This window comes from Agelaius phoeniceus, chromosome 19 (genome assembly GCF_051311805.1).
Source record: "Agelaius phoeniceus isolate bAgePho1 chromosome 19, bAgePho1.hap1, whole genome shotgun sequence".
NCBI classification, from domain to species: Eukaryota; Metazoa; Chordata; class Aves; order Passeriformes; family Icteridae; genus Agelaius; species Agelaius phoeniceus.
Window position 1 is genome coordinate 6,046,125 of NC_135283.1, and position 13,030 is coordinate 6,059,154.

Sequence of the window (13,030 nt, forward strand, 5' to 3'; positions counted from 1 at the left end):
ATTTGGAGGCACTGAGTGAGTTATCATTCCTTTGGGCAAGGGTTTTATTTATCATGTTTCTTCTCTTGGATAACTGTCAGACACAGTTACAGTGTAGAGAAAGAAGCAAGACCGAGCACTGTAAGCTCACAGGGTTGGCACAGCCCTCATCTGGCTGCCAGAGCTCTTTCCCCTGCCCAGCAGGGTCTTGTCTGGGGACATTATTTTATTTCAGCTTTACTGAGCACTTGAAGATAAGTTTTTAGTGAAAAGCTGCCCCAAGTCCTACACGTGGAAGTTTTGGGGCGTTGTTGTTTTAACAGTTCTGTATTTTCCCGCTCTATACATTTTCCCTCCAGAGCAAAAGGGACCGCGTGAAGGCCTGGGTACGGGCACGGCTCCCCACCTGCTGCAAAGAGAGGGACTCCTGGTCCATCTACATCTTCGCCCCTCACTCCAGGTAAGGTAGGGCGCTCGGGCAGTGCTGGTGTGGTAGGATGGATGGTAACAATGCATGCCCTCATTACAGTGGCTCATCTGCCTGTTTATCCCAGATGGGTCTCTGTATGTCAGTCCCCAAAACTCCTAGCCCTTCCTCTGCCCCAGCATGACATCAGGGTTGAATAGCAAACAGTTGCTGGCTGCAGAGGGCACAAAAGTGTCCAGTCAAGACCCATAGCCCAGGGCATGCCTGCAGCTTCATCAGGTTCCTCATTTCCTTTGGCAATGATGCCAGTGCTCTGCAAGTTTTTCACTTGGTGGAGTGTGATGAGCTTGGAGCAAGGGGGAGAGGTGCAGCATTAAGCAAAAAAATCTGAATGTGCCCCACCATACCCTTACAGCACAGCAAAGAACTCCCTGATCTTCTCAGCCTGCCTCTCAGCTGAACTTCTCTGTCCTCCCCCTTCCCTTTCTCTCAGAGAACACCCTCTCCTTGCTTGAAGACCCCCAGATCTGCCCTTCCTAAAGCCTGGCCATGGGGAGCCAGCTGAGCTCTGTGCTGTTCAACGCATTCCTCCAGACATGCACCCATGCACCCGAGGGTTTCCTGTGCTGGAGCTGAGGGCCCTGGACAGTGTTCAGGTTCATTCATACAAAGATTAGAGAGATTTTCAGAAACAGACTTTGGGAAATGTAATACGGTATTATAAATCCTGGGTCAGTGTACAGCCATCTGTCACAATAAATAGCTTCTGCCCCTTGGTTTCGTGTGTGCTCAACCCTTATGGGCTCATTGGGAGTATTTCTTCCTTTATTTAAGCTAAACCTGAGCACCAGGAAGCAGGTAGAGGGGAAGATCCAAACCTGGCTGTGTGTCTGAGTCATGGAAGCAGCTGCCCCGTTCCAAGTAACCAAAGCCCTCTGTGAGCATTCCCAGGGCTTGAAATTTGTGGCTCATTTCTGTAGATCAGATCCCTCTCTGTTCATAACCCAATCTGCCCTCAATGTGTGGCTCTGCCAGGGAGGGGATTGGGAGATTGGAGCTCATCTGTTTGCAAGCAGAGTGCTCAATTCCCCTGCCATGCGTTGAGCTGCTGTGTGTCTCCTCAGCCAGTTGAGCATTAATAGCTAGTCTGTGTCTACTCTTTTTTTTTCCTCTCTCAACAGATTCCGTCTGATGTGCAATAAAATCATCACTCACAAGATGTTCGATCACGTCGTCTTGGTGATCATTTTCCTGAACTGCATTACCATTGCCATGGAACGACCCAAAATTGAGCCTCACAGCGCTGTGAGTTTCTAAGGTTTTCCTGTGCTCCTCATGGAGCAAACACGTGTGGCTTGGACCCCACTGCTGTGCACTTGGTCTTTTGTTCTTTCTGTTTTTAAAATGGGAAGGTGCCAACACCCCCTGAGTATCCTTTGAATGAGGTGCAGCAACTCTCCTGGCCCCTATCCAGTCTCCTTTTAAAGCACAAGTGCACAGATCATGGCCTGCAATATATCCAATATCTCATTTCTGGAAGCACGATCAAGGTTTTAACACATGACATAGCATGACATCTGTCTCAGTTTCCTTCCCTGAGAAACCTTCAAACACTTTTCCTCTCTCAACACAATGTTCACTTCTTCCATCTGTTCCCCACAGGCACGTATGTGTGGTGCAAATGGACTGGGGGAAACTGTTCATTTCATACTCTTCTCTCCCCTTTGTGTATCAGCTTTGTTGTGACACCAGAAAAACTGAATTGATGCAGGCACTGCAATGCCAGTTCTTGGAACCTCTTTGTTCTAATATACTATATAAGGATTCCTCAAACTAGACCCTCACAGCACCAGCATCCAGCAATCAGAGGGGCAGAATCATCCTATTGCTCTTTTATTTTACCATAGATTGGGGTTGAGATGCACTGGGCTCTTGCTGATTTATCACTCAAGACTGCTCATATCACAATCGTATAGAATCCTGTTTTGTTTATGTAGGCGTGTCAGGCTGTTCATTTTTGTGGATTTTCAATGTAAGGCCTTAAAACTGGAGTCTAGGCTGCTCTCTGCCTATTTTAAGCATTCCGTAGTAGTCCTTCTTACTGTAACAGTCTGCCCAGCAATCCTTTCCCTAAATCCATTTTTTTTCCAGTTCCCTTGCAGTCGTGCACCAATTTGCAGCTGCAAGAAGAGACCAGGGCTCCCTGCCAGCTGATGTAGCAGGAGATCACCCTGCTTGTCCCCAAATGGGGCACCCTGAGAACCTCCCTTAAAATACTAAATACTTCCTTTGAGCCCCTTGCTATGTCCTCTGAGAGTTACCTCTCCCCAAGACTGGCTCCAAAAGGAGCTGAAGGTACACAGAGAAGGGAAATGGGGTGACATGTGTGAGTTGGAGGAGTCCACAGCAAAGAGCTGTAGCACACAAACCCAGTATTTCATATAGGAGAGGAGGAGCTGTGGTGTCCCCTGGCACTGGGAGAGTGCTAAGAGGAATGGAGACAGGGCCTGGTGTGGGGTTCATCACCATTAGGTTATAACAAGGGAGATGGACCATGGGCTGGGTGCTGCAGAGGAGAAGGGGAATGCTGAGCAGTGGGTCAGGGGATTGAAGAGAAGTGCATGGGCCCTGCCTGTGCAGATGGAGCTCTCATCTGGAAACAAAGAGAGTTAGTTTAGGTTGAATTGTTTAAAATAATTGTTCTTTGCTTCCCTGAGCTGTGGATTTTCTAACTGCTTCGAGTGAGTTCTCTGTCCCTGTCCCAGTTTCAGCTGGCTTATCAGAACAGGAGCTGCTGTTGCAAGACAGCATGTGGTCCCCCACTGCAGAGTGCACGACATGGACCGGGGAGATTATCCTTCAAAATAGCCACATGCTTGCCAGGGAGGAATGCAGTATCCTCAGTCTCACCTCCATGATATTGCTGTTTTATCTCCAGCTGCACAAGCAGGTCTCTATCCTCTCCCTTCTGCCTAGTGTCTGCCCCTTACAGCAGCCTTTTGTGTGGCAGTCAGCTAACAATGGAGATGTTTTGTATCACAGCTCATGCAATCACAGTACAGGTCTAGGACCTAATTAATTATGCACCATGTATAGAAACAAGCTACTCTGTGGTTCCTGAGTCACTTCCAGTAAATCATGATCTGGCAAGCAAGAGAGTTGCCAAGGTGTTTTGTCTTGTTTAAATTGCATCTCATTTTGAGTGAGAGATCTGCATTTCTTATGGGACTGCTCTGTAGGGAGAGGTAGAAATAAATCCAAAACTGTTAAAAGCAGGACTGGGGCCAATTGTATGTGCTCATACATATCTGTACATGCATCATCATTCCTCCAGCATCTACCTTCTGCTGTCCATTTCTCAGTGTAGGGAAATAGAAGCTGTCTAGGGGTTAGGGTAAAGTGCAATTTATTTAATAATCATCATTAAAAAGAAAGGTTTCTGGTAACTATGGATAGGGAACCAGTCCATGGGCTCATCTGTAATCACTAATCTATAATCACTCTTGCTGAGTGGTGGCGCTGAGGAGGGCACAGTCTAGTGGATAGTGCAGGGACTGGGAAATGAGGCTGTTTGGCTTCATGCCAGGTCTAGACCATGGTTTTGGGCAACAGAATTGACCTTTTGGGGGCAAGTCTCAGCTGGCATAAAGCCCCAGAGCTTTGCTGGCTTTGCAGGAGCTGTAATAACTCATTCCAGCTGCACTTCAGTATCCCACGAGTCCTGCTGCCTCACAGCTCTGTCACTCCAATATTGACTTAATTTCTAGGAGAATTGGGAGCTCAGTGATATTTACACAATGCAGTGATTTCTGCAGGTGAGAGGCAGGTAGAGATTTGTCAAGCACATTTCAAGGAGGGAACATCTCCCTGTTTCTGCTACGAGGGGGAGGATGATTTGGGGGAAATTAGGGAGGATTTGGAGGCAAATGGGAAGGCTTGGGGGAAGGTGCTGGCCGTTGTCTCTGTCCATGGTGCTGACACAGAGACGGGTACTGGTGGGCCTGAACCATGCAGTGTTATTGTCTAAATATTTGGAATTTCTCCTCTTTGCAAGCAAACGGTTCAAGGCTTGTTTCAGCACAGAATTGGAAGAACAGTTTTCAACCACCCAAATATGCACGGGGGGATGCACAGCTGCAGAGAGCAGGCTATAAAACACTGTCTCTCATTTTCTTTTTCATAGGAACGGATTTTCCTAACACTCTCCAACTACATCTTTACAGTCATCTTCCTGACTGAGATGACAGTTAAGGTAAATGCAGGTGGAGGATAAGTGTGCCTGTATTATATTAGTTGTTTTTAATTATCGTGGACTCACAAAACCCTTAGGTCCACCAGCTGCAAGTGTGGTGTATATTTTCCTGTTCTGAATCATACTCAGAATGTCCACCATATGCCTTATTCCAAGCACGTTTTACATCAGAACAATTGCACTGAAGTTGCTCTTGATTTACACCATTATAGGAGCAATGGGATCCTTGAATTCAGCAATCCTGTCCTATTCAGCAAAGCTCTTGAGCACATGCTTAACTTCAACCATGCATGTAAGTCCCATTGTCTTCAACAACCAGTTGTCCTCAACAACCTAAGCTGCTGTGTGCTTTCCTGAGGACAGAGAGACTTAAGCACGTTGCAACACTTTGCTGGATTTGAGGCAGAAGGCTCAGAAACCCATGGCTGTAAATCTCTCTTGAGAAATTCATAATCATCTCACTGAACAATTGCTCTTTCTTTGGAAAGTTTTTCTAGTTTCTTTATTTGCAAAGCTTGTACATGATTGCTTGGGTCAGCCACTCTGCAGCTTCTCTCCTGCAGTCTATAGGAATAAAATATGATAGAATTTTTTTATGCCAGAGCTAAAAATGTTAGGAACAGTTTTGTGTTCCTGCAGGTAGGTTTATCTGCATTAAAAGTATATCAGCTGTAAGGGACAACCTGGGATATTTCTGCGGCAGTATTTTCATAATTCTTTCAATAGAATACTTTGCTGGTTTGTCTAATTAGGCTTCTGTACTGGGAAGCAAATAGACTCACAGACTGGTGTCTGTAAATAATGCGTTCTCAGCAGGTTGCTAACTGCAACAAACACATTGGATGCTACAGTCATAATTTGTTGCAACTTGGTGTCTGGGCAGGTGGTGGCACTAGGCTTGTGTTTTGGGGAGAAAGCCTACTTGAAGAGCAGCTGGAATGTGCTGGATGGGGTGCTGGTGCTCATCTCCGTCATCGACATCCTGGTCTCGATGGTGTCAGACAGTGGCACGAAAATCCTGGGGATGCTGCGGGTTCTGAGGCTACTGAGGACACTGCGGCCCTTGAGGTAAGTAGAGGCAGGGGAAGATCTAAGGATGTCTGTGCCAAAGGTAGGGCTGAGCATTAATGCATGGGAAGGGGCAGATGAGACAAATGCACAGTGTCCATAACCAGTGTCATCCCAGCCTCCTGCAGCTCTGCAGACAATGGCAGTCCACCGGTCCTGCTGAACTGCGAGAGCTTTGGGCCCTTGCTGTGTTTTGGGACCAGCCCCAAATGCAATAGGAAACTGATCAATGCCTCTTTTGCTCATTAAAACACACATCCCCTGCTATTTGTGTTCTCATTTGCTCTGTGTAAAGTGCAGCTTAATAGCTTCTTCTCCCCCTTTCCTTCAGGCAGTCAATGGCTTTCATAACAAAGAAGGAAATTAGTAGCAGGTGGTAGATCATTTTTAAGGAAGCAGAGACTCAACTGTTGCTTAACCTAGAATGCAAAGAAGCTTTTTTCCCCAGCTCCCCATTAATTTTAGAGAGACATTTACTTTGAAAATGACCCAGACAAGATGAAAACAATTGTTCTAGTAACTTGGCTCCCAACTCTGCCAGCAGGAAGTATCCGATGCTCCAGGGACAGGCTCTACTCTGATAAGAACCTGCCCAAGGACCAACCTCTTATAAACGGGCATCTGTTTGTGACCTGTACCCCAAGGCATGAAGGTTTCTCTTCATGCTAAATGCAGTTCCTCTTTAATACCATTGTTGCTGCTCCTGTTATGCAGCAGCTAATAAACCTTCCTGCTCAAAGCATCTTTGTGTGCCTGTCATATCTTACTGCTGCTTCCTCCATAAAAAGGTTCACTTTGAATCAGGATTTTTCTCTTTCAGAACAGAAAAATAGGACCCTGCTTCTGATAGAAGATGTTGTTTTACTACCCCTGTGTGAATAATAAGTCTAAATAACAATGGCCATGCCTATACATATCTTTCAAATATTCTCAGCAGCTATAAAGGACATTCTGTTCAATTGGTCTGTGTATGTGTGTTGTACCTGATGAGTTTTAGGACGTGAACTGCTTTTAATCATTTTTATCTGGACAGCTGGCACCATTGGGGTAGTTCAGCTCCCTCTCCATGTGAGTAGGCTGTATTCCTATGTGACTCCAATTCAGGCTCTTCTCTCTTTATGTGTCCCCTGGTATCGCATGACAGCTGCAGTTTCTGGGGTAGTTTCTGCCCAGCTGCTGGTTGGGTTGATTTTCTCTGTTCCTCTGTTTCTGCTGATTTTTGACCCATATTAAGAAAACCTATAAAATAATCTAGATGGCTCAGGGTAAAAGAAGGATTGATTTCTCTTCTCTGAACTGTAGAATGCAACTTTCCCTTCTGATGTTCCATAGTTAAATCAGATTTAAAGAGAGACATTTGTGTTGTGCTGATCTCTGCTGGAGTCACCTGTGTGACCTGGTCAAAGCACTGTATTCTTCTTTATAGCTCTGTAGGGCTGTCTGGCCAGGACTTGGGTCTTTTTTTACTGGAGCCTTCCTCTGTAGTCACCTATGTGCATGAATAATCTGCAGTTATGGGGAATAATCCACTCAGTAACTGCAGACTTGCCATCAGAAGCATGGGTGGAATTAGGGTCTTCCATTGCTATTGCATCCTATTGGTATTTGATTTGTTTTCTCAAGAGATTAAGTGCATGTTTTCAGCCAACATGCTGCTTTCTACTACAAAGGAAACATAAAAAAAGACAGCAACAAGCCCATTCCCTAAATATGTTCAGGATCAGTTCTGTTGTCCCATTATTAGATTTGTAGGAAAAGAAAAAGCAGCCATCAAACCGGGGGCTTTTCAGTAAGTCGTAAATCTCTGCCTGTGGAAGCCCATCTGCCTCTGTGCCACACATCTGGGCTGCCTGAGCAGCCTCTGCCCACAGCTGCCCATGCTGCCTTTGTTGCAGGCTCAGCGTATGGCTCAGGGATCACATCCTCACTGCACAGCCTGGGATCTGTAGCTGCATCAACGTGGGGTGACAGCTGGGACAGATGACCTGAGGTCTTTGCACACTGTGGCATCAGTTACCATGTCTGGGTGAAGTGTCTCATGGAGGCTGTGCCAGTTTTTCTTCCGGAAGGCATAAGGCAGACACCAAAGCAACTTTCCACTCACACCACAGAGGAGCAAACCTGGCTCCTTCTGTCCTCCCTTTCTGGGGACACTCCAGGACAGGACTGCAGGAGGACACCCTTCGTGAGAAGCCAAGCCACAGCTCTGTGTGTCACACTCAGCTCGAGGGCAGGGACAACTCTCGTGCTCTGTGTTGGCTTTCCCATTGGATGGCCTGGAAGGGGGATCCTTTCAAAAGATCTTCCTCATTCTGTCTTTTATTTTCTTCTGTGGAAACCACCCCATTGATTTATGAAGTACACAAAACCCTGCACAGTTCTGCCCTCTGCCCAGACATTTAAAAACCTGTATGCTAATTGAGGGGTTTTGATTGCATGATTGATTATCAGCCTCCATATTGAATCCATGAAGATTCAAGCCCAACTTTATGACCAGAATTCCAAAAATAAATTCACAGAGGAATGACATTTAAAGATGATTCCATGGCTCTCTGATGTTTCAGCCAGTAAAGGGATTGCTTATACAATAACATTCCTTCCTAATGCGTTCAATCTGCTATTGTTGGGATCAAGTGTTATGGCTTAAGATACGAGAGAAATCAAAATTGAAAATGTTTTCAGATTTAATGTGGGTAGACTTGTCTACAGAGCCCAGGATTTGACTTCCAAAGCACACAGATAAATTACTCACTTTTATACTACCATGGTCTAGTGGTCATTTCATTACTCTCGTCTATCTATCATATTATCACCTTTGCTAATTTTATTTTAATCTGTGGAAGAAGGTCTTCATTAATGTTGATCTGTTGCCTCATCTAAGTGCTGCTACTTCTTCTGAGAGTTCTCATCAGGAAGGTTGAATGTTGGTAAGGATCTGGCTAGGATGAGGCTGGCAGTGGGTTTGGAGCATCTCACACCAGGGGTTCAACAGCATTGGGAATCCTCAGACCAGAAGAACCAGGGGGAATTAGAGGGATTAACATTCTTTCACACCAAAATAAAGATGAAAGAATGTCTCATTTCAATTTCCCTGTTTGTCATATGCCTAATGCAGACTGGAATTGTGCTGAATGGAACCTTGTCAGGTCTCCTTTTCTTGAACAACTGCAGGGCTCCAAATCAGCTGCATCCTTCAGCCATAAATTGCAGAGGTGTTGGTCAGATAATAAGATTTTACAAGCCTGATAGCAGCAGGACCTTGGCAATACTGATGAGGTGTGGGAATGCTGTATGTTGACATATTGTAGGTGGTACTAATAATCTGGAAAAGCTGAGAATTTCATTGACACCCCTTAGAGAATTGTCAGACTCTTAGGAGCATATCAGGAATCTTCACACAGACTTGCCTCAAAGTTGGATCAGGCCCTTAGTCTGAGGCAGCTCCAAGGTCTGAAGGTTTCCATTAGCAAGAACTATTATTTTTCAAAATCTTTTCAAAGTCTCTCCTCCCTGTAGTGCTGAAAACAGCACTGGCATGGAGCTAAACTGGTGGCAGCTTTTACTCTCATGCATTCTAATTTGAGGAGTTCCTGGTTGATCAAAACACTTAAAGCAGCTAAATGCTGCTGGTTTTCAGCCCTTTATTCCTCTACATGCACATGACTTTGCAAATTCAGACAAGTAACCTCCTATTTTCCCTCTCAGCTGGATACAAAATAGTGCCTCACAGGGGAAATCACTTTATTATTTCTAGAACAGCATTTCTTAATAACCGTTGGAGAAAATTATCAACTTTAAACTCTGGAGACTAAATGCCTTTCTTGTATCCCAAAATTTAAGGATGCTTCAGTAGTTCAGACCACAGATCTTCAGTTTAGAAGACTTAACTTTGGTTCCATCCTGCATGACAGTGGACAGAAGTCCATGATCCCTAAAGTCAGGATCCCTAAAGGCACCAAAGGACCTGATTTACACTGAAATAATTGGAATTGAGTTGCTTTCCTACCTCTGAGAATGTGGCTTCCCTCCTCCTGTGCCTCAGTTTCCCACCTGTAGTTTGGCAGGCATTGTATTTCACCCAGAACTGTGCAAGGAATGTGAGTGTGAAGGTCTTTAGTCCATCTGAGGAGCTGAAAGAGATGTTCAGCCTCAGCATGTCCAGCCCAAGGCTTGCTTTGTGCACTCAGATATGGCCTGTTAGGCTTCATTACCTCACTCATTGAGTTGGGCACACTGAGCTGCTCTTCAACCTCTGTTTGCTGGGCTGGGCTCAGCTCTCAGCCCCATGGCAGCAACAGCAAGGTCTCCAGGCTGGGGTAATCCCTGTGGGCAGCTTTGGCAGCCTACATTGACCAGTCCCCACACTGCTCATGGGGTATGCAGTCTTCTGCTCCTTCAGCCATCTCACCCTCCAGCTCCTTCCGTAAAATACCCTGATCTGAGTGTCAGGAAAACTGAGGCATCTGAAGTAGGGAGCCACAGCACCCACCTGGCAGAGATACTCAGTGTGAGGAATAGCAGCATCTGCTCTTTGTGTTTCACTGGTAAGAGAGCAGATAAAAATACCACCATCTGCTTCTTTTTGAAAGTGATAACTGATGAGTTACCCTTGACATTTTGAGTAAATATTTAACCAGAAAAAAAAAAAAAAAGGAAATAAGCTTTAGCTTTTCAGGATATTATTTAAACCCAACAGTTTTGGTAAGAGCTGGTGGCTGTGCATTGAGCACTGCAGATCACTCAACTTGCAGGCCCTAGGGCAGGAGAGGAATGGTGCAGGTTGGCTGTGGTCCCAGATGAGGCCACACATGATCAGTGTGAATGTGCCAGTGTGGATCTCTGCTGTGAGCACCATGCCTGGAAGAGGGAGTGGAGGAGAACTTGGACCCTGTCCAGGCAGCAAAACTCCAACAGTGCTTCAGGTGGTGGAGCCAGATTTGGGGAGAAATAGGAGAGGTGGTGAGAGGACTCCCATGGCAAAAGAGAGACCCAGGCAGAAACTAGAACATGGGGAAGTTTGGGACACATTTGAGAGCCAAGTGTTCAAAGGAGTCACCAGTAGCACCCAGAAACACACAGTCACTTCCCTCCTCTGACTTTCACAGCATTTAACTGCTTCTGAGTCATGAAAGCAGTTTCTATGGCATCAGTACAAACTGATTTACAGAGCTAGTGAAATGTTTAATTCCACTTGGCATCAAGAGGAGGGAGGCATGTTACCTCTTCAAATACCTTTCTTGGTCCCCACCTTCAGGTTGGTGAGGCTGCATATCTTATTCATCTTTCCCAGCATGCTGAGATGGCTTCTCTAAATCACGCAAGACTTGTCATTTCTTTGCAACATTAACCTTGAGAGTATATACAGTTTCTACTGTTTTTTCACTTTTTTTTTCTTCAGTCATGAAGTCCACATTATGCTTTTTCAACTTTGGGATATGATCTAACCTTCTGTTATGAAATTCTGTGTGATACCAGACAGAGAGGAGCAACAGAAATTAGATTAGATGCTTCCAGTCCTGCCAGTGAAGTTTCACCTGGAGGACAGCACTGTTTTAGAGCTGAGGCTTACAATGCTGGGGGGGGGGAGTGGGGTATAAAGCAGAAATTGTGATGGTCTGAGGAGTAGCTCAGGTCCCTGTACACAGCAGCACTATAAGGACACAACAGATTATCTTTTAAGATGAGAGTGCTGAAAACACTGACACAAGTTGCCCAGAGAGGTGATTGATGCCCCATCCCTGGAAATATCAGGGGCTCTGGGCAACCCGATGTAGTAGTAGGAGGTGTCCCTGCTCATTGCAGGGGGTTGGATTAGATGACCTTTAAAGGTCCCTTCCAACCCAAACTGTAATTGCTACAGATGTGCAGGCAGATGTGTAAGAGTGGCAGCTCCATTTCATGGACTGAGACAGGGAAATCAGGTGTCTTGCCTAAATCTGTATAGGAAAGGACAGTGGAAGGCCCTCTCTTTGTAGTCCTAGACAGCCTACAGGCATGAACTGTGGATGGCCCAAGCAAAACAGCTGAATTTTCTGTCATGGCTCTTCGTATGTTTTCTCCTCCTCCTCTTTATTTATGCAAAGCTGACCCTTTGCTCCAAGACCTCCATAACTTTACAGGTCAATCTTCCAGAAGTGCTTTTTCCATCATGATTTTTGAGTTACTTGTCATTGTAAAAAATTTTCTAATGCTATGTTCTTCATATCTTCTATCTTGATAGGAAGCAAAACTGGGCAGGAACAGGACTAACAGCTTTTCTAATTACTTGCCCCTACAGAGTCATTAGTCGAGCCCAAGGACTGAAGCTGGTCGTGGAGACTCTCATGTCATCGTTGAAACCCATTGGGAACATTGTGGTCATCTGCTGTGCCTTTTTCATAATCTTCGGGATCTTGGGAGTTCAGGTGAGTCTTCTGTAAGCCTCAGCACTTATCCTGAAAGCATAACAAGCCTCAAATTTCCCCAAGTCAGGGTATCTGTACGCATGGCACAGTGTAGGGCTTCTGAACTTGAACTGATGTCAGGATGGATGAGGTCTCTGTGCTCACTACAGGGAGCTGGACTAGGTGACCTATAAAGGTCCCTTTCAATCCAACCCATTCCATGATTCTATGATCTCTCCTCCACCTTTTTTCTAATTACAAACTGATAGGGAAATAGAAACTCGAAGCTGAAATCACTGGCTTGTAAACTCCAGAGAGACCTTGAACTGGAGATACATTCAGATTCTGACAGTTTGTGTAACTGAAAGCTTGCAGAAACAAAGATTTCTGAGTCTGTTTCCTGCTGGATCTGCTGGCAATATTCTCAGTCCAAGGAGTGCAAGAACCCAGGGGGACAGTGGCAGTTTCCAATGCAATTGGTTTCTCATTACCTGGGAAGAAGAGATTGCTTCATGTAAATATTCTGACATAACGCTTACTTCTTTCTGAAGTTTATCTGATCTGTCACAGCTGTCTTTTGGAAAGAAACTCTATTTGGCTTTGTTTTGGAAAGGTATCTTATATAATACTTTACTCTAACATACTGCTTAAATAATAAATACAGCATTGAAAGTAAACAGGGAAGAAAATCATGCCATCCATAACCACCTCAGCAGCTAGATTGGTTTAGCATTACAGCATAACAACATCCATCCATTATATTGAACAGATTCATAAAACTAAGCATATCCCATAAAACAATCTAACACTTATGAGAAAATTTATGCCAGAAAACAAAACTTGCAGTATGCTCTTTGAATTTCATCCCTGCTAATTGTGATGCTTTCCCTGGTGACTTGCAGCTTTATGTTAAATTGTCAT

The 13,030-nt window shown here is 45.1% G+C and overlaps 1 protein-coding gene across 25 annotated transcripts in view; it reads left to right on the plus strand.

The window, feature by feature from the left end:
* CACNA1G (calcium voltage-gated channel subunit alpha1 G) overlaps positions 1–13,030 on the plus strand; it is a 143,296-nt gene that overhangs the window by 95,925 nt on the left and 34,341 nt on the right. For all 25 annotated transcript variants that reach the window (XM_077188190.1, XM_077188191.1, XM_077188171.1 and 22 more), the window contains 5 exons: positions 339–439; positions 1,588–1,711; positions 4,590–4,658; positions 5,542–5,726; positions 12,004–12,130. In XM_077188190.1, the coding sequence (XP_077044305.1) occupies positions 339–439; positions 1,588–1,711; positions 4,590–4,658; positions 5,542–5,726; positions 12,004–12,130 (606 nt within the window). The remainder of the gene's footprint in view (positions 1–338; positions 440–1,587; positions 1,712–4,589; positions 4,659–5,541; positions 5,727–12,003; positions 12,131–13,030) is intronic.